This window comes from Astatotilapia calliptera, chromosome 23, assembly GCF_900246225.1.
Source record: "Astatotilapia calliptera chromosome 23, fAstCal1.2, whole genome shotgun sequence".
Classification (NCBI taxonomy): Eukaryota; Metazoa; Chordata; class Actinopteri; order Cichliformes; family Cichlidae; genus Astatotilapia; species Astatotilapia calliptera.
In genome coordinates, this window is record NC_039323.1 from 9650979 (window position 1) to 9676265 (window position 25287).

The window sequence follows — 25287 nt, forward strand, 5'->3', positions numbered from 1 at the left end:
TTGGGACAGCCTTCGTCGCGTCGCGGTGACGTAATCGGCCTTGAAATGCAGCCTTTAAGGCTGCAGACCCTGAATTGGGATACAGCCCATCTCTTCTTCCATTGAACCGTTTTAAAACAAGAAGAGCCTCAAACCTGAATTCTGTCTTGATGCCAATAGGGGGCAACAACTGTCAACTTCTTTTGAGGTTTTATAGACATGTGATGTTAGCTTGTTCATCATTTTGTACATGTGACAGCGCAGGATCGCAAAGGGATCGAGATGACCCGGCTGGCATTTGACACATGTTAGCAGCAACGCCAAGGTGCAGCTTTTATTTTGAAGGTGAGCCCTATCAATTTCCTGTTTTTCCCACAGTTTTCACATCAAGTCATTAGCAAACAAACATGAAAAACTAAAGGTAACCATGACAACCAATGCAGTCACTCTGCAGTTTCTTTGCATCTGATTTTCTTTTATGTTTCCATAGCAACCACTGCTCTTACTTTCAATATGGCTGACAGTTCTTAAGCTATCCAGTTGTTCAGTCTGACGTCACTAGCCGTGTCTGAGTCTAAACTCCGCTGCAGGTCCATATATCAAACGATCACTATGGCATTACTGAGAGTTGAAAAACTGTCTAAAGTCTTTCATCTTTAATAAAATGATCAGCGTTCTGCTCTACCAGGTGTAAGAATTGAGTTTAACATCCAGGCATCCATGAAAACGGAATTTATGACATTTAACGGAGTTAGAAGTTAGCAGGGAGTTAGCTCGCTAGCTTCTATCTAAATACAATATAGCATGTCCTGACTGCGGGGTTTTAGAAACAAATTAAAACGTACAGCTCTGTTATCACTTCCAGCATAAATGAAGACAGAAAACTAAAAAGCAGTGACATTTGTAGGGTTACTGAAGTTGGGCTAGCTGGTATATGATGTGCTACGTGACCGCTAGCGACACAGCTAAGTTAGCATAATATAAACAAGCTAACTTTTTTTTCCACTCGATAAAAGTTACCGTGAGTGTTCTCGGTGGTCAGGAACAAATGTAATCGCATGGCAGGATGCTGTAAAAGGACCAAACTTCAGCCAGGAGAACAACTGAGATAATCCATCCACAATACGAGGTTAGTCATTCATATACTGCTCCATGGGCTGGGCTGTAGTTACATCCTAAGGTTTTAAAAACTGAGCTTAAATAAATGATTAGCGGTAATAAAAGCCGAGGGAGGTCAACAGTGATCACTGACTGTTTTAGGAGCTTTTTGAGATCAAATAGAAGAAAATACATAACATTAAACATGTTAACAACACAAAAGCCATATTAAACGCAGACTACTTTAGACCCGGAAGTAGGATTCGTCGCATCATCACTGAACAACCGGATAGGCATAAGACGTCCTGTGAAAACCCTCCCACCAAGTTTGCGCCTGAATGAAATGAGCTAGGTAATTTCAGTCACACTGTTTGAAAATGGAGGATTTTCTGTAGTAGGAAGCTGCACACTGATTGGCTCATGAGTTTTCAATCATAAGTCATTAGACAAGCAGATGCGCCCCATTCCCATGTCCACTTTTTTGCAACAGTGGAAACTGGACTTTAGAAAGTAGTGGGCGACATCCCGGTGTCGCTCACTGGTTTCTAAACCGGTGCCATCCACGTTCCTGGCGGTTCCCGTGACCTTTAAAGAGTTTGACCCACCAATCCTGAGCTAAAGATTCAAACACAACAACACAATGACCAGTCAGCTTAAAGACACTGACTGTCTGTCCTCCTCGTCTGCTCGCCGTTTACAGTCATTGTGAGGTCATGGACGTGACCTCGCAGACCAGCGGGAGAGCTGCGATCTGGAGGAGAGGAGGAAACTTATCCATACAAATTTCTGATGAAAGAAGCGACTGTTTCTGCCTCTGTGCTGTTGACTGCCAGCAGGGGGCAGGCAACAGCACAGCAGTCAAACTTCAAAAGAAGCTGAAGTTGACTGCTGTCGCCCCCTAGTGGCATGGTGTGGGCGGGGTTAGCGCCTCCCTTACACCTCCACCTCAGAGGTTGGAGTGATAAAATCCCATTCAGGGATCCATTCAAAAAATGAAAGGTTAATGCTTCAGCATGTGGTGCCAGAACTCTGACACACCTGAGTTTACTAGAAGAAGATCACATGACCACAGGAAGCAGCTGGACACCGGCTGCTCGGACCCTCCCCCTCACAACACAGACGCCCTCACACCTGTGTTCAGTCATTTCAGAGAACACCACTGAAAATCAGTCTGAAGACAATCAGCTGCACAAAGGAAGCTCTTCATCATCATCACCCTGACACACGTCACATTAATGCCATTTAACAGCTGACCAATCAGTATACAGAGGTCCTCCACCCACTGATGGAGCCGCGCGGACAGACAGACAGGTGGAGGTGCAGCAGGACCGGAAACTGAACAAAGCAGTCCGGATTTTGCACCTCTGCAGCAAAACACACACACACACACACACACACACACACACAGTATCACCTCTGAACATCCACCCGCTTTGGATCCCGTCAGCAGAACCGGAACCTTGCTACGGCTGGGTCTCAGTCCGGTTCCGGTGGGTTCCGTTTCCTGCAGAACAGCGCAGAGACGTCTGTGTGCGGGAGGAACCTGCTGCGGTGTGTGTGTGTGTGTGTCAGGGTGGGCGGGGCAGAGCGAGCTGTGAAACGTTCCTCGTGCGTGCTGCTGTCAGGTGATCGGAGCCTAAAGGGTTACACTTTGGCGCTGTTTTTAACCCTTCACGCACCTGAAACGTCACAGAGACAAAAACACGTGATTCTGCCTTTTTTTCTAATCGCCTGAAAAAGCAGCTGAATGCAGGCTGTGGCGCCCCCTGCTGGGACAGGAGGGGGGACATGCTTTTCCCCAGAGGAACCCAAGACAGTCACAGACAGGGAACACTGGGAGGGCTGAAGCTCACCTGCAGCAGGTGTTACTGGCTGAACGTTCTTCTGAAGGCTGGTGCTCTTTAGCTCATTCAGAATCATTTCCAGTTTATTAATATTAAATCCTGAATTCAGACACTGTGACCTGAACAGAGAACATTTTACAAATATCCATGTGGATGGAAGAGAGATAAGAATTTTTACCGACAGGCTTCTCTTCATCATTATATGTGATCACACACACAGAATTAAACCATTACTAAATATGTAGTTTTGTACTCAGGAAAAGGCGGTTGTCTGTGCTCAACCTAAACAGACGAGCAGGTCCACCACAGGGGGTGCTGTTTCAGAGCTGCTGTCATGATGTGAAAACTGAACTGAGTCCTCAGAGTGGTGACTACATGTTTGCATTACCTTTCACTGTGTGTGAGTGAGAGAGAGAGACTTTAAACTGTATTCTCCTATTTTTACCTGCAGCTGGAAATGAGCTGGATAAAAAAATTTTTTTAAAAAGTGACTGAAAGAATCTTTCTCTCTGGTTGATGCACCTCTACCAAGCAGAGTGATGGGCAGACGCAGGTGCTCAGTGCGTCACCTGACAGGTGGTTATGATCAGCTGAGAGAAACGGTGATCACAGGTGTCTTTAAAGTAATTTCTCCCTTAAAGACATTGTGTACACGATGAACCCACCTGACACTTCCTGCAGCATCACTTCTGTTCCCATGGAAACACCCGATGACCCATTTGTTCGTTCCATCAGCGTGATGTGACATGGATGAACCAGCGCTCTCAGGTGTTCGGACACAAAAACAGAAACACCTCGTTCAGTTTGGTTGGCTTTATTAGAAAAATGCTGTTTATGTACAAAGTGCAGCTCCAACGATCAATCGGAACTGGATTCAGTCCCTGTGCCTCACACAGAAACTGGTCTCATGAAGCCGGTTCTCAGCTGGATATTAAAGACCATTTTCAGGAACCTGATTGGTCAATAGGTTTGGGATGTGAATAAGCTCCACACCAACAGGTGATTTAGTGTCACCACTTCAGGTGAACGTGGGTGGGATCCTCCTCCACAGACCGCCACACAAACAGTTCTTAATCCAGCGCTGCTCCCATTGCTTCATGGCGTTTGTCTTGTTGGGAGAACGGAGCATTGTCACGCAGCCGCACCTGAAAGAGGCGGAGCTTAGTGATGTCATTATGAAAGTGGAACATGTGACATCGCTTCCCACGGACTCACCTGGTGCAGGCTTTGCTCTCCTCGGTAGGACAGACGCCCATGTGAACACAACGCAGGTTATCCATCCTCTGGGAGCCAGGAGTCCTGCGAGCACACACAGAAACACACAAGTTACCGTCAGCACAGTCACTGGTACCTTCTCGACTCAACCTGGTTTTGTTTGTTTTCCATTAGAATCCAGTACCAAATAATGTGTGTGGGGTTGTTCTAGGAACTCGGCTGAAAGTCCTGTGACATCATTCGCATGTGACACAAACAGAGGAAGACGTGGAGGCAATGGTGTATCTGCTGCTAGGTCTGTGGCGTTGTTCTTTGTGCAGCTGTGTTCCTCATTGCCAGGTTTCAAAAACGGCGGTATTGATTTTCATGAAGGAGACGCTCTCATGACTCATCGAGTGACGCCACTGACTAGCCAATTGGTGGCATGCAGGCTGCTGACACCTGAGATCGCTTGGAATCCTGGCCAGTGGGTACTAAATTAGTACCTAGTACCAGGTACTACCACCTAATGGAAAATCGTAAAAACCGAGCCGACCCAAGTAGGTTCTAAGTGAAACGGCAGTTATGGAAAGCTGCAGGCTGAGGTGTGCATTACCTGTTGAACACCTCCAGAGGTGTGGGCGGGGCGTTGCTGGGCAGGGACGAGGCCTTGCCAAACTGCAGCCTGAGTGGGTGCTTGCCCTGGAGCTTCACCATCACACCGTCATTGACGGGCAGCCAGTCCATGCTGGGCACCAGCAGCTGGCTCGGCAGCAGGCAGCACTCGTCGATCAGACTGTCGTCGGGGTCCTGGGGGGCGCCATCATCCCGTGCTGAGTGACAGAAAATGGGAAACTGTTTAGTAGTGGTGACAGCTGAAAACTGCTTCAGCCTCTCTTTGACCTGAGTTCAAGCTTCTCTCGTGCTGAGCTCAGCAGGACAATTGTTTTCAGGGCTCAGGTGAAGTTGATGGTGACAAAGAGCACACGCCACACGTCTGTGGTTCTGGTCATGCCTCAAACTGGGATGATAAGTTCAAAAAATCTTGTTGATTCCAGATTTGAAATCACAGAAATTGATCCTGGAGGAGATTTAAACTGTTTAATAAATTTAAACTGTTGTCAGTCTGCCCCAGGGCAGCTGTGGCTACAACTGTAGCTTGCCTCCACCAGTGTGTGAATGTGACAGTGAATGAATAGTGGAATTGTACAGCGCTTTGAGGGCCCGAAAAGCGCTATATAAATGCAATCCATTTTTATTATTATCATTATTATTAATAATACTGGATCAATGCAGTCATAAATCTATAAACTTATAAAATAGGCTAAGCTACTTTCAGCTTTATGGAGCAGGTTGGAAGTGTTGACCCCCTTTTTTCTTTTAATTTCCCACAAGGCAGGCATTTTTATTTCTCTCCTCCTCTCACTTGTATGGTCCAGATGTTCATCCAAGTCTCAGGAGCAGCAGGGAGGATTTCATATTTCAGGAATCAGTGGAGCGATCTGAGGAATCCTTCCAGAGTGACAACTGACCTGTAGCAGCAGCTAGCTGTGAGTCTGAACTCAGGATTATTTACAGTTTCCATCTTACTGTCAGTTTTACCTACAGAACACCTGTTGCCAAATGCATTGATCCGATTGGTCAGATCTGTTTATTTCCATGTGAAAAGAACCCAACAAAAACAAACAGTAAATTAATTAAGAACAATTTACATGTGGCGGTGAGTGACGGCCCGTGCCATTCTAGTCTGATCTGCTCCGAGGCTGATGGAGGCTTTCATCCAGTTCTCTCTACACTACACATGGATGATTAGATGTTTTCCTCTCTTAGCTGGATGCTTCCTTCTCCTCAAAACTGCTGATGGAACTGCATGGTGTTTGCAGTTGAGGACTTCCTGTTTCACTCACGGCTCCTTCAACAACACCTGGGATCACCTGCACACCTTTGACCTGATTCACTTTAAACAACCATGATTGAGGGAAGACTAACCCGAAACCTCAGATTAAAGCTCATAACCTTTGACTGAACGTGAGAGGACCTGAGGTCAGATAAAGTGGCCCAGTCCTGACCAGAGGTGTGTTGCTTACAGCAGAGCCACAGCTTGGTGAGCAGCCTGAACAGCAGCAGCATGCTGTCCTGGTTGTCCGACGTGGCAGTGAAGGTGGGCAAACAGCCGGGCTTCAGCAGACCCCAGATCCGGATCATCACCAGCATCTCCCTCAGCATCCCCAGAGACGCCCCGTCCCGCATGAAGCCAAACCCGGGCCGGACCATAGAGCCCTATGAGAGCAGCATACATAAACCCGGGGTCAGAGGTCATCAGCCAAACATGAGTTCTACTGAGTTCTGCTTCCTGGAGACGAACTGATTGATATACATCTGCTTACAGCTTCTGTTTCATTGGAATGGTTCCGAGTCACTCCTCCTAACATGGAATAAGGTGTGTGCATCGCCACCCGACTTCACTTACCTGGTTGGGCAGGTTGGCGAGCAAGTACAGGACGAAGTCTCCCACCCACTGGATGAGCTGCTGCAGAGACTGCAGAGGAGGACCATCCAGTACAAACTCCTCCGTTTTCAGGTTGAGCATCACCTTATCGATATCTGAGGAGACATGGAGCCATCAGCCACCACCCACACATGATGGGACACCACCGCCACCTGCGGTCTCACCTGTGTCTGTGTTTTTGGCGCAGATCTCTGTCAGTCGGTCTCCAGGACTCTTGTCCGGCGTGTTGAGGACATGAGGCCTCAGCAGAGACTTGAGGGTGGAGCTGATAGCGATAAGCAGTAGCTTGGCATGGAAGTCACAGGCTCGAGCCGCTGTCGCCGTGGAGAGTTTACAGAGAGAAGCCTTCACTGCCACAATGCGTGTCGCCAGAACCTGAAGCACAGAATGGCAAAGGGGAAGTGCTCGAGCCAGAAACATCAGAAACACCCCTTCCTGCGTTCTGCTGACTTTCATCATCTCACCTGTCCTGCATTTTCAAATTAATGGTAAATAATTACTGGGACATTTAATAATGCTGAAAGCAAGACTTTTTTTCTTTTTTAAACACATGTGCTGCCTGGTCCTAACCACAGGGACTACTTCCTGTAGTCTGATAAAAACCTGCTACTGTGATTCTGCCTTTGTGAAGCTGATGAGTGCTAACCGCTTCAGCCCTGTTCAGTCACTGAATCTTCCTGATTCATGAAGCAGAACATGAAGAACAAGACAGAAAACTAAACAGCAGTGACGTTTGTAGGGTTACTGAGGTTGGGCTTGTTGGTATATAATGATGTGCTACATAGTGGCTACTGGCTAGCTACACAGCTACAGTTAGCGTAATATAAACAAATTAGCAGAGTGAAGCTGGAGGATGAATGCTAACTTTTTTTTCTCCACTTGATAAAAAGTTAACCCGCGGCTTCCCAATGGTTAGGGACAAATGCAATCGAATGGCAGAAAAAAGATGCTGTAAACGGACCAAACTTCAGTCAGGAGAACAACTAGGATAATCCATCCACAATACGAGGTTAGTCATTTACATACTGCTGCAGGGGCTGGACTGTAGTTACATAGTAAGGTTTTAAAAACTGAGCTTTAAAATGAATAGTGGTAATAAAAACCGAGAGAGGCCGACAGTGATCACTGACTGTTTTTAGGGTCTTGTTGAGATTAAATAGAAACAAAACATGTTAAAAACACAACAGCCTTAATAAACAGAGCAGTTTGGACCCAGAAGCAGGGTTAATATGTCATCACTTAAAGACCCGGCCTTGTGGTTTTCTCCCAGCATGCTTTGCTGACCTGCTGCAGCGCCTGATTCTGCCTCATGTACTCTTCATGCAGCTTCTCCACCAGGTTGTGCACCATGCTGGGCTGCACATGCAGCAGCACATCCCACCAGTCGTAACCCGTCACCATGCAGTACTCCAGCAGGAACAGCAGGTGACGCAGCGTCGTGTTCATCTCCAGCACCTGGCCCATAGAGGGCGACACACGCAGCATGTGGAGCTGACGAGAGAACAAACAAACAAACAGATTAGAATTAGATTTCTGAATGATTCAAAGCGGCAACTGTCCAGATGTCCATCGACTCGTCCTCGGCTCACTCTCTGGAGACCTTATTTGGTTGTTTTGCTTTCAAATTTCTTATTTCACATTTCTCATCAACCCGATTGAGTTACTTCACACAGAAGTCATGTAGGTTACGGAGATGTCAGGATTCCAGAGGAAACAGTTTCTCTGCTAAATTAATCAACTGATAAGAAACCGATCGATCTGATCTCTGATTGTTAACGTGTGGCGTTTTATTGATCTGGGCTGAACCAGAACCCAGCTGTGTGTCCTCACCTTGCCGTGGTTGTCAACTCCAGCCAGAGCCAATGAGGTCCAGGAGAACTGCAGGGCCTTGAAGTGGACGGTGGGGCCGGCGGTTCTCTGGCGCTTGATGGCCGACTCATCTCCAGGGCGCTGTGCCGAGGAGGCGCCGTAGAACACGCCCATGGTGTGGAGGGAGAGGCGGTGCAGGATCTGGATGCTGCCATCATGAAACGCCAGAGCCAGACCTGAAACCACAATGAGATGAGATGGTTACAACAAAGTCCTGCCACCATCTTTAAAGGAAGCCAGATCAACCTTTAACTTCAGGGGTCAGCAGGGTGTCAGACCTGACGGTCCAGAACAAGCATCGCGGTTTAAGATTTGGTAATGGCCCAAAATAAAGTTCACCAGGTAAACGAAACACAGTGACATTACAATGAGGTCGCTGTCTGAGGCTCCTCCTACCAGTGCTGTGAGCAAACACTATGCCGTAACAGACATGCCATGCCCACAATGACTGTGATTGGCCCGTTTAGTACTCTGATTTCCTCCTACACATTTCTTCTTCTACCGCCATTTTTTCAAATCAACATGAGAACGATCACCCTGACCACAGAAACTCTGAGCTTGATGAAGGTGCTTGGCAGCACGCGTGTACACCTCCCTGAAGAACAACCAGCCATTTCCAGCTCTGAGGCTCACCGAGTCCGGGGCAGAACTTCAGTTCAGTGTTGGAGATGGAGATGGGAAGCTTGGGCAGAGCGACAGCCGACACACGCTCCAGGTCGCTGGTGGTCGTCAGGATCCGCCATTTTAGGATGGTCGGCTGCTTCTCTCCCACTGTCAGAAGAGGTCAAATAAAGAAAGTCAGGGCATTAAATACAAAAGGTCAGTGGTCATGAACACACACACACAGTCTGATTCTTAAAGCCTCTTGTCACTATGCCAACGATTAGCTGGCTGTTACATCACTTCCTGCCTGGTGCTGGGTTTTCTTACCCACAGGCGAACAGTGCTGGAAGATATTATTAACAGGAAGTCCCTCCTTCCTCAGAGACCAGCACTCCACGATGCTGCCGTTCTGATTGGACGCACACAGCAGAACCTGTAAAGCACACACTTCCTCTGAGTTCTGAAGGTCCCGGTGGTCTCGGGTTTAACGGTCACACTTGTCTTATTGATCTGACTGGTCACACTGGTCTTACTTGCTCAGAGTTCTCCCGGGTCAGGAACTTGAGGTGGGTGACAGCGGGGTACTTCTCCCTCCTCAGCGGGTCGGTGGTACAGCGCAGGAAAAGTGAGGGCAGCAGCTCAGTATCAATGCGACATTTCTCACTCACCACACTGACCACCACCTGAAAAAAACAAAGGTAAAATGTCAGGTTAGCATAAGAGGTGAGAGCCCCTTGGTAACGCCAGCATCTTTCGTCCTTACCTTGTAGAACTGCACAGGCGAGGAGCTGCTGCCATCTGTGGCAGCCACCACAATGTTCCCTCCTCCAGTGAAGGCAATATCCGCCAACGCCACGCGCCCTCTCAGCCGGCACAGGCTCTCGCTCGCTGTCAGCAGAGCGCCGCCTGGCTTCAGCAGCGACACAGTCACCAAACCACTCACCGTCACCGCCAGCCAGCCCTCCATCGGCTTACCGCCAAACAGCGTTAAGGACGGTGAAAATTTCACCCGTGAGAACTTCTCCCCGAAGTTTGTGGAGCCAGACTGAAGCAAAAGTAGAAGAGGAGGCAGGGCTTACTCAACTGGTCTCAGTGAGTGTTAAGACACAGAGCTATCACTGCAACGAGCCAGCAGGTGTGTGTGCACATGTGTGGGCAGCTATTACCATCTCCACGTGCAGTGCCAGCTTGACACCATTGTGCAGCCAGCTGAGAGCGATGATGGGGTCTCCGTCTAGCGAGCTTGATAGGACGCTCTCCCAGCTATTTACCAGGTGATCTGACATCGACCAGCATTTGATCTGCCCGTCGCCGTCTGCAGACAGCAGCCGTGAGCCTGCAGCACGCGCAAACACACAGACACACACGTCACTTCCTGTCTCTCTCAGCAGAACGTGACACTGCAGCATGTACTTACATAAAGCAGGAGAACAGCAGCTTCTCCTGCTGGCACAGTCTGAACAGCTTATAGCCATCAGATTCCAGACCAATAACAGTCAATTAGCTGAGCTCATCTCCAAAACATTTAACTGAAGTCTCACCTGATTGGTCCCACTCCAGACAGGAAATGACCTCAGTGTGTCCAGAGTTGATGGAGAAAACATCCCAGGGGTGCTCAGTGTCGATGATATGGATCATGTGACTCACATCTGAAAACAGAACATCAAGTTCAGCGTGTGTTTGTGTGTTCACCTGTGTGTGTGTGTGTGTGTGTGTGTGTGTGTTTGTTTGTGTACTCTTGTCGTCGTCCTCGCTCTTCAGGTCTGTGGTGAAGGCCACGAGGTTCCTGCAGGACCAGGAGCAGACCAGCGGGATGGAAGGGCAGTGCGTGCTCTTCGGACGCTTCTCCCACTCACACACATAGGCCAGTTCCATGATTCCACCACAGAAGAAGAATCTAGATCCCAGGTGGATGTGTCACCTAAAAAACAGACTAGTCAGCTGCTCTAATCACTTAAACACGATTACTGACCTGTTTGTGTGGATAGAGCAGAGATGAACATGAGTGATCAGACCTCTGCCTTACCACTACATGTGTCAGACAGATGCATGAGCCACGGGCTCTCCAGTGCCACCTTTACCCGAAGTAGTGGAAAGTAAAACTTTCAAAGGGGACAGCACTACAGATAAGTGAAAAAGCAAAGCACAAGTAGAAGGACGAAAGAAAAGGAACATACATGCAAAGAAGAAAGCTCTTAAAACATGTGGTTGTCCACACTGGACTTTCATCAAATCAACAAAGATGCACAGAAAAGAAGGTCAGACACCAACTAGGGAGAATAAGAAGGACAAAGGGGAACAACACTGTAATCCCGTATGTAGCAGGTTTATCATAGAAGCATCCCAGTGTACTTCAGACCCAGCCACACACTCAGACACAAACTGGTTCATCCCAAACACAAACACAAACTAAACAGTGTATGCTGTGCAGTGCCGTGCTGCAAGGAAAGCTCAAACCTGTACACAGAAGAGGGACTCAGCTGTACATCTGCACCTAAAAGTCAAAGGTCACTCTTTTGAGGATGCCAATGTTCACATTTCGGACAGAGAGGAGTGATGGTTAGTGGAAGAAGCATCTATGTCCACTGTGAACGAACATCTTTGAACAGAGGGCGGGGTTTACAAAACCGACTATTTCCACCCAGATTCACACCTTGGCTCAGGTGTCCTCAACAGGTCACACGATGGGGTGGGGCAACATCTCACAGTGGTTTCACCATTAAACCCCACTGATGGTAATGAGCTCCACCTTCTTTCATACCTTGGTTCTGGTGTTGACTCACGTGATCACTAGTGGGTAAATGACCCAGGATCACCTCTAATGGGGATTAAACACCTGGGACCCTCCACCTTAATTTGTAGAACTGAAGAAGCCTGTTGCACGAAACGTCTTTACAAACTTAAAGCAGTTCAGCTGCTTCTTTTTCAAATTGAACATCAAACTGTTCACCCAGGCCGTGCCAAATAACACCATAGTCACAGTACTCAAAGTACTCAGTCACAACAGTGAATGAGCAGCCGCACTAGCCTCTAGCGTTAGCTCACCTGAAGGTTTTCCGCTTCTGTCACGCAGATGAGAATGAAAATTAGCCGTTTTCCTTTTCCTGTTTTTAAGGCTGTTTAATATTAACTTAAAGTAATTAAAACACCAAAACATTGAAACACCAGACTTGAGTTAAACTCAGCGCTTTTTGCTTGCTGCTGTTAAAAACAAACCGCTCTCTGTTAAAAGGATGTGGGGACCCCGTAGCTGCCTCTACAGCCGCCTGACTATAAAAACTGACGGCACCCCAAAGCTCTACTCAAACAGCGTCTAGGCGAGACGTTTAAGCTGCGTGTCATATAAACGTGTTTGTCTGTGAGATGACTGATATAACCTCTGTGATCAGTTTGATATCGGCCCTGTGCGACGAACCGGCTGTTTATCTGACGGGCGCCGCGGACACCATCCTCTATCCCCGGTAACATTCTTCCCTGAGCGAAGTCTTCTAGGCGGAAAAAAATTAAAAGATACCTGCGCCCAATTTTAGTTTATTGTGGTTTCCTTTACTAGTATTTACTCGTTGTTGTTTTTAATAATGGAAACTAACGCTGAAAAAAATATCCGACCTCGATGCATTGTCATCTTGTTCATCTGTCCAGAAACAGATTTTAAATCTGGTGTCAGGTGACTTTTTCTTTAGCTGTGAGTTCACACTGACAGGGTGCACAGCTAGATTATGGTCTGATCTAATGATCTGCTGTATGAGTGAGTTCGATCTTCTGTTTTTTGATCACCTTTTGTGTTGTATGATGAGCAGGATGCTGTCCATATGGTTGGTTTTTGTATGGACTGAAGTAAAGAAAGACTTTATTGAGAAACATCACATCCTCTTTTCCTGTCTCCTCCTCCCTGATCCTGGTTTTCTTCCCGGTTAAAGAGATTTCTTCCTCTCTGCTGTCACCAGGTACCCTCTTATTTTGTTGGTTACACTCACCTCACCAAACAATGTGTTTGTTTATTGTGTTTATGTTTTGTGCTGTGTTGGTGTGTTTAAGTAAGTAAATGTATTTGTGTAGCACATGTCGGGATACAACAGGTGTTACAAAGGTGCTTCACATCAAATCAAAACACGAAACAAAGAAATGCAGGTAAATTACAAATAAACTAGAATGAAACGTCAGTTTAACCTCCTACAACCTGGTTACCACATATGTGGACATCACATTTTTGGTTGTCTAGACCTAAATACAAAATTTTGCTCTACAAGGGCCTGATATCCACTTACGGGGACATTATACTGCCACTATTCTATCAAAATTTAAAACAAATGTCCTCATATGTGGATCTCATTTTTCTCATAAACAAAAATCAGGTAAAAAAATAAATAAATCTGGTAATTCTTTGTTTTTACATTCATCAGGTCACAATCAGCCCAAATAGCAAAGAGAAATTAAAAATGCATGCAATGAAAGAGTTCGGGTCTTAGGGGGTTAAAGCAATGAGAATCACTGTTTAATTTTGTGTGGAAGGTTTTCTGGTAATGCTGCTAAAAACACATTGTAAACATTTGTTTCAGAGATGGGTTTGGGGTGCTCTGTTTGGCTACACTTCCCGTTTCTGGATCTTTTGGAGAAAGTTAGAACCCTCTGTTCAGATGTTTTTCAGAAAGCAGGTAAAACTGAGCTTCCTGTCGCTGGGATTCTGCTATAATGCTGCAGCTGTCGGCAGATGTTTGTGTCTTGCAGTGAACCATCTGAGTGTCTGAGGACTAAAAATCATTTTTTATTTTTGATGCATCATGAAAACAATCAGAAACTTCCCGTGCTGCTGTGTCAGATTAAAAGTCTCCAGATAAACACTGGAACTATCTTTTTTTCTCTATATGAATCAGACACGTTGTCTCTGTTTTAGGCTCTAACCAACGGACTGCTGATTAGACAAGGGGAACTGCTGTCATCTTCAAGGAACAATCAGCAACAGCCATTTCTGTTGGAGCGTCTTTAGAAACCACTGCATCCCAGCTTGAGGAGAGAAACTCAGTCCCGTATTTCAGGATCTCCTGCCCTGCTGCTTGAGGTCGAGTCCTGTTTTGGAGTCAGGCACACTCACTGGTTCTCCTGGTTGGCAAATTGTCTGGCCTCCCAGAGCAGAGCTCCCTGGTTCTTATGTCGATTGACTCGAGTCGACTCCACAACCTGAAAACAGGCCAAGACGACAAGGAGTTAAGGAGACAAGGAGTAAAGGGGTTAAGGTTACAGGAGAAGCCCATACCTCGTTGTTGATCTCATCAACTGGCTGGATCCCTGCGTACTGTAAAGAAACAAACAAATAAAAATAGACTCCGTTATTATTGTGCAGTTTTAAAACCTCAGTTCCAACAGTCAGGACGCTGGTTGAACTGCAAATAAAAACAGAATCCAATGATCTGCAAATCCCATAAACTGATATTTTATCCACAATAGAGCACAAAAACACAGTAAATACTCAAAATGAGACATTTTACTGTTTCATAACAAATCTGAGCTAATGTGGAATTTGGCAGCAGCGACTTGACCTAAAAGTTGCGACGGAGCAGCAAAAGTGTGTCAAAGTCCAGCAGTGCAAAAGAAAAGATCAAAGGGAGCTGGCAGCAGGTCAGCCACGTGATCAGGTGGAAAAAGATCCTCTCAGAGAGGTGGAGCTTCTCAGAAGTTCACCAACCTGTTTCAGAATCACAGTCCTTGCTGTGAACATTTTATCAATTACACAACATGACATCATCAGCATATTCAGTGGATCTGAGCGCAGGGATGAGGCTGTAAATCAGTATTGGATTTCTGTGATCTTCAGCTGTTCTCCTCAGCTCACAGACTGATGTTACGGAAGAGGAAACATGGACCTGTCTAGATGTGTTGCTGCCATCAGATTCAACACAAGCTCATATTTTTATTTACCATGGTTAAACATTTTATGTGTTTTCTGTGTTCTGTAGTAAATAATATATTAGTTTAATAGATTTACAGATTGTTGCATTCTGGCTTGTTTTACAGTTCACACAGACCCAGCTTTGTTGGACCTTGGTTTTTATTTTATTCACTTCCATTTTATTTGTGCAGCATCATTTCATTGACAACGTCTAAATGATCATCTTCATCATCTCCTGAAGCAGGAAGAGGCTGAAAAAGCAGAAAGAGCAAAACTACTTACTGCACTCTCCTCCAGCTTCAGTTTGGCTCGATACTCCTCAAAGTTCTGCAGCAGAGTCTCCGTCAGACCTCGCACTGCTAGGGAGGGGGAGGAGGGAGAGGGAGAGGAGGAGGTCCAGGGCCGAGCCGTGATGAAGGAGACAGAGGGCAGACGGAGGGAGGGGCGAGGAGAAGACACGCTGGCTGGTTTCTCTGAAACACCGTGGAGGAAATCATGAATGACGTCATATGTGACACGCTGTGATGTCATCAGTGTTTGAACAGCAGCTGTTTCCTCCGATCATGTTTTTTTTTTTTTATTATTTAAATGGAAACAGAACTTTAAACAGGAAACACATTTAAGGTGGAGCTTTCCAGTTTTCAGTTATATTCAGTGGAATCATTTTAATGTGAAGCTGTGGTTGTTCCTCTAACGGCCAGCAGAGGGAGCAGTAAGTAAGTCCTCAAAGACTTCCATGTGTCTGTAGCTACTAGCTGTCTGGTAGTGTGATATCCACTACCACGTGATCACATTTATGTGAATTCATTTATATTTAAGCTATTTTACTTTCAATGTAAGTGATATTTTCATTTGAAAATTTGCTTGCAGGACACATATATAGCTTTCTACAGGTGTTGCCACATGGTACCTGTAACACTAGCTTCACCGTGTTCGTGCAGTTGGAGATTTTGGAGCATTTTTAATGACATCATCTGACCAATTGTATGGCTGCTGAGAGGTTACTGTACCAACACACAGTCCAACAGGTCTAAGCTCCAGTTTGGGTGTGCAGTGAGATTTGAGGATTATAATTGGATGTTACTGAGCACTGGTTAGCAGATATCTGTGTCTGTGTGATACACCTGTACAGTCTGAGGATGCACACTGATGATGATCATGCAGCGAAACTGTTAAAACCAGGGGTTCATAAACCAATGAGTAACATCACAGAGGTTGGGTCCATCTTTTATCTACAGTCTGCTCATCATGTCTGCTGTGAGGCAGGGTTTCTTAAGATTGCGCTGCTGCAATGTTTCCCAGCGTGGATTCTCTGGATAACAGAATGTGCTGATTGGTCGCCTGCTCTGATGAGCGAGTGTGTGTGTGTGGCTTTGGAGCAGCTGTTACTGATTGACTGAAGTGGATTTCGGTGCTTCTCTGGACTTTGATCATTTCTTTCGTTGAGTTACTCATTCTCTGATTTTTATGTAACAAGTTTACCTTCCTTCCTGCAGATCATTTTCACACTCCTTCAGTGGATTCCATTTAAACCTTCAGCAGCACTCTGTCTCTCTGCTCTGATCTCTGGGTCTTTTATTTTGAAGATTTCCCCCTCAGCATCACCTGTTGTTAGTCACTTAAGTCACAACATCACAAACTGGGTGTTTATAAACAAAAAAAAACCCTGTTAGTAAAAGTTGCTTGTGAAAATCTGATGATAGCAGCAGTATGGCGTTATTTTTGTGCCACTATTCTGAGCGCACGTAAAAACAAGTTGTTGCATTGCATTTTGAGGAGAGATTTATTTTGAGCAAAGAAAAACTAAATTTGAGTGAACAAAGAGAGACCAAAGAGAGACCAAAACAGGCAATCAGAAGTTTTTGCATCCAAGTGTGTGATTGGTTGGTTTTGTGGCACAAATATAACAGTCTATAGAAAGAGTTGAACGCACAGGGAGCAGAGATGTTCAGAGTGCAAGCGACACACCGCGAACAGGTCCGCAGAGATCTGAGCAAGAACAAATGCAAAAACTGAGCAAGAGGAGCTGTTACTGTGTGTTTCTATGGATAACAGCAAACACTGAAATACATTTTTTGCATGCAGCAATGAATTTTGTTCGCTCAAAATGTAGCTTTTCTTTGCTCAAGATAAATTTCTCCTCAAAATACAACACTTGTAAAGAAAATGTTTACATGCGCTCAAATTTTTTTTACGTGCACTCAGAATAGTGGCACAAAAATAACGCCATACAGCACCAGGTGGACAGAGGAACTGCAGACTGAAACAAACCCTGAAAACTACAAACTAATGACAGTGATGAGCTGGAGGAAACTGTATAACATCCTGCTTGTCCTGAGTATGGATACATGTGAGCCTCACAGCTTTTCTTTGTGTTTTGTTTTTTTACCACTTCATTTGTTGTCTTTGCTCTGTTTGAATAAAGCTTTAAATAGTTCTTTTGAAGAACATCTGAGAACAGCTAAGCGCAAATATGGTTAAAGGTTACTGTTTGGCTTTGTGGACATTTCCACATATTTGACTTTTAAACCTGCTGATTAATTTAAGCTAACAGTGATGAGATGTGTTTAACCTTCAGTCAGTCACTGTGACTGCTGCTCCACACATCGTCCCGAAACACAATAATTTAATGCAACAGAGCAGGGTTACTGTGAAACAGCATATTTCAACCCAAACCATCTTTTCCTAAACCTAACTGAGCGCATTTTAGAGCCTTGAGCTGAACATGAACCACAGCATTGGTCAATGTGGGCCTCCTGGGAGGTTTTACTGCTGGACCTGATGAGTCACTCAGACACCATTGGACAGTGTTACATGGGTTTAATAAGGCCGGTGACAGTTAGAGTCTGGCCATACATGGCCACCATCTCATGTCAGAGTCTTAATGATGTCATAGTGTGATGAGTTTTTCCTTCAGACCAAGTGCTGGTGTGGACTCTGAGGAGGAACCGGGTTTGAGTCCAGGCCTGTTGGGGGATGCCTCTGTTCAGACTCATAAACACCTCTGAAACACTGAGTCAGCAAATTCTCCCATGAGCCACTCTGATGTGATTGGGTAGGTTCAGTCCTCTTTCTAATATTTGGTGAACATTGGGCCTCGGAGAGGTGTGTTAGTGTCACCGGTGGACAATAAACTCACAAACCAAAGCGCTGGCTCTGTTTAAGGCAGCAGCCAATCCCCCTGAGAGGAAACACTCTTTCAATCGTGGTTTGGTGTGTGTTTTGACAGTGAATGACAGGCAGAAGATATGTGGTTGGTTACAAACAGGTGAAAATAGTTTTCCTTCAAAGATTACTCAGTAACAGCTAAGCCCTGTTCCTGCCGGAGTGGTGAACTTTGACCTGAAAACAGCCTCAAAAATCATATTTGGTCCTAAGCTGAAATTTATGTGGAGTCTTTCCTGAGATATCAAAGGACTAAAATCTAATGAGGTCTGGAAACATCAAAAAACGTTTAGACGTGATTGGACTGTCAGAACAAACTGACATTGAGAATTATGGGGCACTTTGAGTTTGCTGTGATCGGGTCAACAGTACGTACCTGTTTTTATCGGCGGGTAGAACTGACTGACGGCCTTCTGGGTCGCTTGTTCCACCAGAGGAGCTGGAGAGAACAGCTGCTGTTTGGCTTCCTCCCTGGACTCCCTCAGCTCCTGCTCCCTTCTCAGAGCCTCCTCAATTTCCTTCTCAATGAAGTCTGGGGCTCCTTTTCCTCTACACTGCAGGCCAGTGGACTTCAGGCTCTCCCTCCAGGACTGAAGGGCTGTTTCCTTTTGAGGTGTCAATGCTAGGGAGGCAGTAGAGGAAAAGGAAAACACTTGATCCTGGTCAAGACGTCTTCTGTCCTGGACCCCAGAGTCTATCTCGATCAAGGAAGAGGGAATCGGGCTCATTTGTTTTTGTTCTTCAGGGTGTCGATGAGGACAGCAAGGAGATGGAAAGACTTCACTTGTTTCAGACTCAGGCTGGCTGCTCTCCTCTGTCCACCTGTCCTTGTTTCGTGGCTCCGACTGACTTCTAGTCTCTTCGATATTCTGAGAAGGATCAAGCTTATTCTGGTTCTCGTTTTTGACCTCTCCCTGGACAATGAAGCTCACTCGAGTCTTCTCTTTCATTTTGATCGGTGCTGGTCGTGGTTGTAAGCGTTTGGTTTTGATCTCAACCATCTGTCCCCAACTGTCACTAAGCTTCAGGCCTCGAGAGCGGCGCAGGTTCTCCTCACGTTCCTGGATTAACCGAATCTCCCGTTCAATTGGGGTCTCACAAGCACTAGTGGACTTGATGGGTCTGTTCAGCTGCTGTACGTTATCGTTGAACACCCCATCATCGCTGACGTAGCCACCACCCACCTCTCCTGATAGCTCCTCCAGTCCAGAGTCCAGGTCATCAAACACGCTGCTTTGCCTGCTCAAACATTCCTCAGTCTGGAACACCGTCACCTTCTTCTGTCGATATGCTTCATCTTCTTCAGGTGCTTTAAACTGTGCTGCGTTGTTACTTGTCTCCACCTTCTTTGGTGTGGTTACATCAAGATCTGGCCACAAATATGACTTCAGGTGTGTTCTTGGGGACTTCAGAGGACTGGACGGAGCCTTCAGCCGGTCCTGCTCCAACTTCAGAAACTGTTGTCGGATTGTGTTGAAGTTGATCTGCTCCTTGTCGATGGTTCCGGGCTCAGCAGGACGAGGGGGTTCTGGTCTGGAACTGACTGGCTTGTAGCTTAAACTGAAACCTTCTATCAGTTTGTTTGTAGACTGGCTCAGGTCCTCCTGGGAGCTCAGCTGGTCCTGAAACCCAGCACTCTTCTTTGGAGCTTGGGTACGAATGATCTCTTTGCGAAGCTCCTTCTCCTCTTCCTCACCAACCACTCTGATTCCATTGTTTGCATCAACTTTGTACTGCAGGTCTCCGTTGCCCTCTGAGAATAGACTCTCGGGTTTCTTGCTGCTTGTGTAGGTCTGTAGTTTGAAGCCCTTCTCTTGCTTCAGGGTGGCCAGCATAGCCTGGCGCTGGGGTGAGACCATCCAAGCTTCATTATGCTCAGCCTTGGGGCTTCCTGGATCTTCCACAAAGGAGTAAAACCCACAATGAGAGCCTGAGCTGCTGCCAGGACTGCTGGGACTGCTGGGTTGCCACTCGTCACTGGAGTTTCCCCCATCAGGCGACACAGCAATCTGCCGGGCCTGAACCACAACATCCTGAGACTCGTCGCCCTGCTGGGAGGAGACGACTACGCAAGGCTGACTGTGTGAAACTGAGATGCTCCTAAAGGCGGTGTCCAGGTCATTTGGACCTGGGGCTGGTACAGCAATGGTGCGTAGGTCTGATGGTTGGAGTGTGGGGGACAGAGGCTTTAAAACCCAATTCTTTGGAGTGCTGTCCATGGCTGCAGGTGGTGTGGCAGAACCAGCGGGTGACAGAGGTTCTGACAGATGGTGATGAACAGAACTCGACTGAGAAGATGGAAAAGTCAAAACATCCTGATGGTTGCCCGCAGAAAGTCTCTGAAACAACAGGGAGGAAAGAATGGTTACTGTGGCAACCACAGAGGACAGCAATAGGGATAGGACAGTTTCTCTAGTAACAGGAATCAATTTGGAGGGCTGATTGGTTGCATTGGAAACATCCAGTTCAACTCAGTTTTATCTATATAGTGCCAAAGCACAACAATGGTTTCCTCAGTGCACTTTACGTTGTAAAGTACAGACCCTGCACTGAACATAAGGGTTGAAAAGACTCAGATCCATCCAAACATGGAGCCGGAAGCTGAGACAGGAGGTCACAGCAGACCTCCTGTCATCAGGGGCAGGTGGGTGGAGCTGCTGTGACCACTTAAAGAAGTTTATCAAATCCATAAACTTCAGAGCAAACCCTGAGCTTTGGGGCCACAGGGACTCATTGACCTCATCATTAGGAATGTGTTTTATATGAACGTTGTCATTAAACACGAGACACAGACAGGAAATGAGGAGAAGCAGAACCGATCCACTAATCATTTCCTCTACTTTTCTCTGTACATTCACTAAGTGTGCCGGATTTATCCAGCTGGGGGGCTGGTTCAGGGCCCCGGGGCACGTGTTTGACTGTAGCATGTCTGACCTGAACTGGAATCAGCAGCTGAGTTTTTATGGAGGAAATTTAACTGAATCCAAGGAATGATAGATCAATGATAACGTTTACAGCGACTCTCGTAAAAGACTGACTGAAGTCATATGACCGTTTATGGGAAGGCAGCTCGTCTGTGGTCATGAACTCTAATAATTAATCCACCATAAAACGGATAAAGTTCAGAGCTGCTCGGATAAAGGTGGAGGTCAGAGGGTTATAAACCTGCAGCAGTTCAAAGTTCAAAAGCTGACAAAGTTGTAAAAAGGCCTGTTAGCACGGAGAACTGCGGCTCAGAGCCGTCACCAATCAGCTGAGCATGCCAGGGTTACAGATACACACACACACACACACACACACACCTGAGTGCAGGACATCAGGTCAGGTGTGCTCCTCACCTGTCTGTGTCTTTGAGCTGAGTCAGGACTCAGACCGGCAGTGATGGCCATCTATAATCTTTAGTCCGTGCAGGCTGGAAATGCTATGAGGTGCTCAGAGACAACATTTCTTCTTATTCTTTGTCATTCCAGCATTTCCTGCTGTCAGGGACTCTTTATGCTACCGTCTCCTCACACCTGAGCGCCCCTGAAAGAGCTTCAGAAATCACTTTAGCACTCAGTAGCTGCTCTGATACCCCTGTGGGCAGTTATGTGGGCATCTGCGAACTTTTACTCCGTCACGCCACAGGAACAGACCGGCCTTTCAGAGGGCCTCTTCTGGTCCCCAGGCCTGTTATTTTATTCCCTGGTATAAAGTCTTCTTTCACCTGTTTGTGCAGAAATTCACCAGCCAAACACGAGCCGCAGATGACACTCGACTGATTCCTGGAGTGTTCCAGACAGCGGCGGCCTCAGAGCACCCTCCTGTCTGAGCATGCCTGATAAGCAGCTCCTCCTGCAGACAAGCCGCTGCTGTCACCTGATAACGTGTCCAACTGTTTGGAGACCACCCAGAGACCCAGAAACTGATCCTCGGGGGGCAGGGCTGTAAAACTTTGTGTTTCGGGTGCTTTCAAGAAGTAACCAAGTCCTGGTCATGTGACAATCAATAACTAATAATAAGGCAGCAAGGTGTGAAGGAGTATACTCTCCTTCGCACCTTGGATTCAGAAAAATGGCGCTCCCAGTCTCATCACTAGTCAATGATTATAAATATCATTAATTAAAGATGTTATTGATTACAGTTGTTACTGATTAAAGGTCTGATTGATCATGTAAAGGTAGATCTGAGCTGATTTCTTACCTCTGATCAGTTTTCTGCCTGCTGCACAGCCTGAAGAACAACTGACTGATGTGCCAAAGGTCACTGAATGCCCACTCACAGGCCCCGCCCCTAAAGCAACGCCCCACCCCCAGAGACCAGTCTTTAATGATATTCCTAACAGGCAGTGGCAGCCTGTGAGTGTTTTATGGTAAGACGCAGAAGGACAGGAGAGTGGCCTCAGCTCGTGATCCACGCTGGATCATCAAACTGAAGTTTCACTCCTGCTCGTAAGAGCACTCCCTGCTGCCCCCCTCAGCTGAACTGCAGCTTCTGTAACACAACAGCAAGTAATGCAATCACACCACTCTGACCTCTGACCCTGGGGACAGAAAGTGCGTGTCTCACCTTCGTCTCCTGGTCCAGACTGTGACACAGAACCACCCAGGGAGGCGTGTACCTGAACATCCTGCCGGTCTGAACTGGATCTGACCAGTTCTGGTTTTGGATGATGATGTTAGTCAGACTCACCTGGTCAGCAGGAACCAATCACCACAAGCCCTGAAGCAACAGTAATATAAATAGGAAGTTACTAAGGAACTGTACCTTTTCAAAATAAAGCAATCAGAAAATTATGGATTTGTTTATGTTCTTAATTGCAAAAATATAAAAATATAAGAAACAGATTTGTCAAACTGATCATCCATTTTGTTTTGTGGTGATAAATCTGTAGATGTTGCTGTACTAACTGCTTAGATACCAGGTTATTTTATATAGTTTTAAATTATAATTGGCCTATATGATTTTTGTTCTTGTCCATAAGCGTATGACTACATGTCCAGTCTAATCGGTCTAATTATGGCTGATTTTATTCTTTTCTTTGTTCAGACTGTTCTGAATAATCATTCATATATTTGCTGTAATGTGTGGGGGTCTTTGCCTTTTGATGACATCACCCTGCAGGTGTTACACAGCTTCCCTCAGGTGTTGATTGATTTCAACCTTGGGATGGTTTGTAATCCTGATGCTTACTCGAGTTTTATTTTTTTGAAATGTAAAAAATGTTTCTCAAATTTTACTAATACCAATATTTTTAACTTATAAAGGCACCTTATGAAAGTGAGAGCAGTGTTTCATGACTCATGAGATTAATCATCATCAATTTCACTGTAATTTTTCTTTTCCACAATAATTAGTTAACACAATAAAACACACCTTTCAGCGTTTCATGCATTTTTAAACTGTGTTTGTTGAGACCTGGAATGTCTTTAAGGCACTTTGGATCACCACCTGTACTTTAAATGTGCTATAGGCTGTAAATAAAATAAATGTGAAGGTTCAGCTGTTTATCATAGTGCATGTTTGAAGTATATCTTCTCATTTCCAAAAATGAGAAATGTGAATGGGAGGCAGAGGACAGGACTAAAGATGCACCTGTGTGGCACACCTGTGCTCAGGATTAGGGTTAATAAGGTGTGGCCTCCCATCCTGGCATTCTGGGCCTATCTATGATCCATGTGCTCAGTAAAGAGTTCAAGCGGTCACTTCATTAACCAGTTTGTTGGGCAATATGGTGCTGAACACAGAGCTCAAATCAACAAGCAGCATCCGTACAGGTGTGCTGATGAAGGTGTGTAAAGGACTGCGTCTTGTCTCTCACAGATGTTTTGTAGACCAGCTGGACAACAGTTGTTTGGACAGGTGACAGCTGGTGAGCTGGCACAATGATGGCTGACTTGAGGTTTTCAAACCAGACATAACAGCAAAAACAACAGCAGCAGCTTGAAGACAGCTGGACGCAATCGGTCATGTGATCAGCTGGGCAGTCAATAAGAAGCTGCAGTATTTATCAGATGTTAAAATCCGTTTTCATTACTAAGACACACAGAGATTAACTCAGAACTAAAAAACATGTTTCTGTTCTTTCTTTTTGACAGGAAATTGTAAACATACGAGTGATATCATGAGTAAATATCATTTGTTTGTTTTCTGTTTGTGTAAACAGCTTTAAACAGTCATATTGTCTGACTGCCAGAGGAGGGCGGGCTAATACTATTTACATTTCACAACATCATCAAACCCGCTAATATATTAAACCCGTCATCAGTCACAAGATTAGAGATTGGACACACAGGTAGATGATGTCATCATGATGTCACACAAGTAAGAATAAAGAGAGGAAAACAGAATGTGGACTCACCCTGCAGTCGCCGACAGACAACTGATCCACGCCAACGCTGTGTGTGTGTGTGTGTGTGTGTGTGTGTGTGTGTGTGTGTGTGTGTGTGTGTGTGTGTGTGTGTGTGCTGGTCTCTATGGCTCTGTGAGGACATGCCGCCTGGTCCTTACTTCATGTCAGACCTTCAGAGGACTGAGTTCAGGATCAGGCTTAGGTTTAGGTTTGGGCTCAGGTTCCAGGTGGTTTATTCTTCGAGTCTGTTTAATATTCAGAGTTTGGAGGTTTTTCAGTCATTCAATTTTAACATCAGGAGCTTCTGAATAAGTTCTGTTCAGATCAAAAAGTTTGAAAATAAAAAGCAGGTTGTGTTGTTTTTACTGTGAATCAGAAGTGTAACAGGAGCTCTAACGATGTGTTCAGCTGCGATTCCCAGACAAAAGCTGACTTTTGTCTGGGAAGAAACAGACATAGATGAGATAAGGAGCTTCTACTGTCATAATTCATCCACATCAGTCACACTTCAAGATGCAGCTGGTATCAGAACAAGTCAATGTTTGTTTGTTTTAAATTATTATTCTGAAGATAAATCGGCCTCTTTATAAAATGGAGGGACCCAACTGTCATATCTACAGATCTGCCGCCTCTCTCCACAGAAAGACACAGTAACAGTAGTCACAACAACACAAACAGGCAAAGCTTAGTCATTTATGTACTTATATTCACAGAGTCTAGATGGCGAGTTTTCAATAACCTAGATGGCGAGGTTATTGAAACCTCGCCATCTAGACTCTCACAGAGAAGATCAGCTGATGAATTTCAC

General features: G+C 45.8%; 3 protein-coding genes and 1 long non-coding RNA gene across 6 annotated transcripts in view; 1 reads left to right on the top strand and 3 right to left on the bottom strand.

Annotated features, from left to right (window-relative positions):
• plppr3b (phospholipid phosphatase related 3b) overlaps positions 1 to 2736 on the bottom strand; it is a 14178-nt gene extending 11442 nt beyond the window's left edge. Inside the window, exon 1 of the mRNA XM_026157843.1 lies at positions 2492 to 2736. The gene's annotated coding sequence lies outside the window, so the exon portion shown is untranslated. The remainder of the gene's footprint in view (positions 1 to 2491) is intronic.
• Positions 2737 to 3719: 983 nt separating this feature from the next.
• med16 (mediator complex subunit 16) lies at positions 3720 to 12341 on the bottom strand. 2 transcript variants are annotated; one of them, XM_026157839.1, is made up of 17 exons: positions 12142 to 12341; positions 11554 to 11590; positions 10833 to 11017; positions 10638 to 10745; positions 10263 to 10432; positions 9860 to 10141; positions 9630 to 9779; positions 9424 to 9529; positions 9127 to 9264; positions 8455 to 8669; positions 7909 to 8115; positions 6789 to 6999; positions 6586 to 6719; positions 6203 to 6395; positions 4732 to 4948; positions 4137 to 4220; positions 3720 to 4066 (listed from the first exon to the last, which is right to left on the bottom strand). In XM_026157839.1, exons 3-17 carry the CDS (start codon positions 10969 to 10971, stop codon positions 3940 to 3942), a joined length of 2481 nt encoding a protein of 826 aa, XP_026013624.1. In that variant the 5' UTR covers positions 10972 to 11017; positions 11554 to 11590; positions 12142 to 12341; the 3' UTR covers positions 3720 to 3939. The 2 variants fall into 2 exon arrangements, with proteins under 2 accessions (XP_026013624.1, XP_026013625.1); XM_026157840.1 differs by lacking the exon at positions 11554 to 11590.
• A 152-nt stretch (positions 12342 to 12493) lies between these two features.
• LOC113015704 (uncharacterized) lies at positions 12494 to 14043 on the top strand. The gene is made up of 3 exons (XR_003271143.1): positions 12494 to 12557; positions 12897 to 13043; positions 13991 to 14043. It is a non-coding gene; the product is annotated as an uncharacterized LOC113015704 (long non-coding RNA).
• On the bottom strand, positions 13570 to 24510 carry misp (mitotic spindle positioning). 2 transcript variants are annotated; one of them, XM_026157841.1, is made up of 6 exons: positions 24489 to 24510; positions 22697 to 22849; positions 18525 to 20487; positions 15266 to 15456; positions 14351 to 14389; positions 13570 to 14274 (listed from the first exon to the last, which is right to left on the bottom strand). In XM_026157841.1, exons 2-6 carry the CDS (start codon positions 22754 to 22756, stop codon positions 14185 to 14187), a joined length of 2343 nt encoding a protein of 780 aa, XP_026013626.1. In that variant the 5' UTR covers positions 22757 to 22849; positions 24489 to 24510; the 3' UTR covers positions 13570 to 14184. The 2 variants fall into 2 exon arrangements, with proteins under 2 accessions (XP_026013626.1, XP_026013627.1); XM_026157842.1 differs by lacking the exons at positions 22697 to 22849; positions 24489 to 24510 and adding an exon at positions 21487 to 22308.
• Between the last annotated feature and the right edge of the window lie 777 nt (positions 24511 to 25287).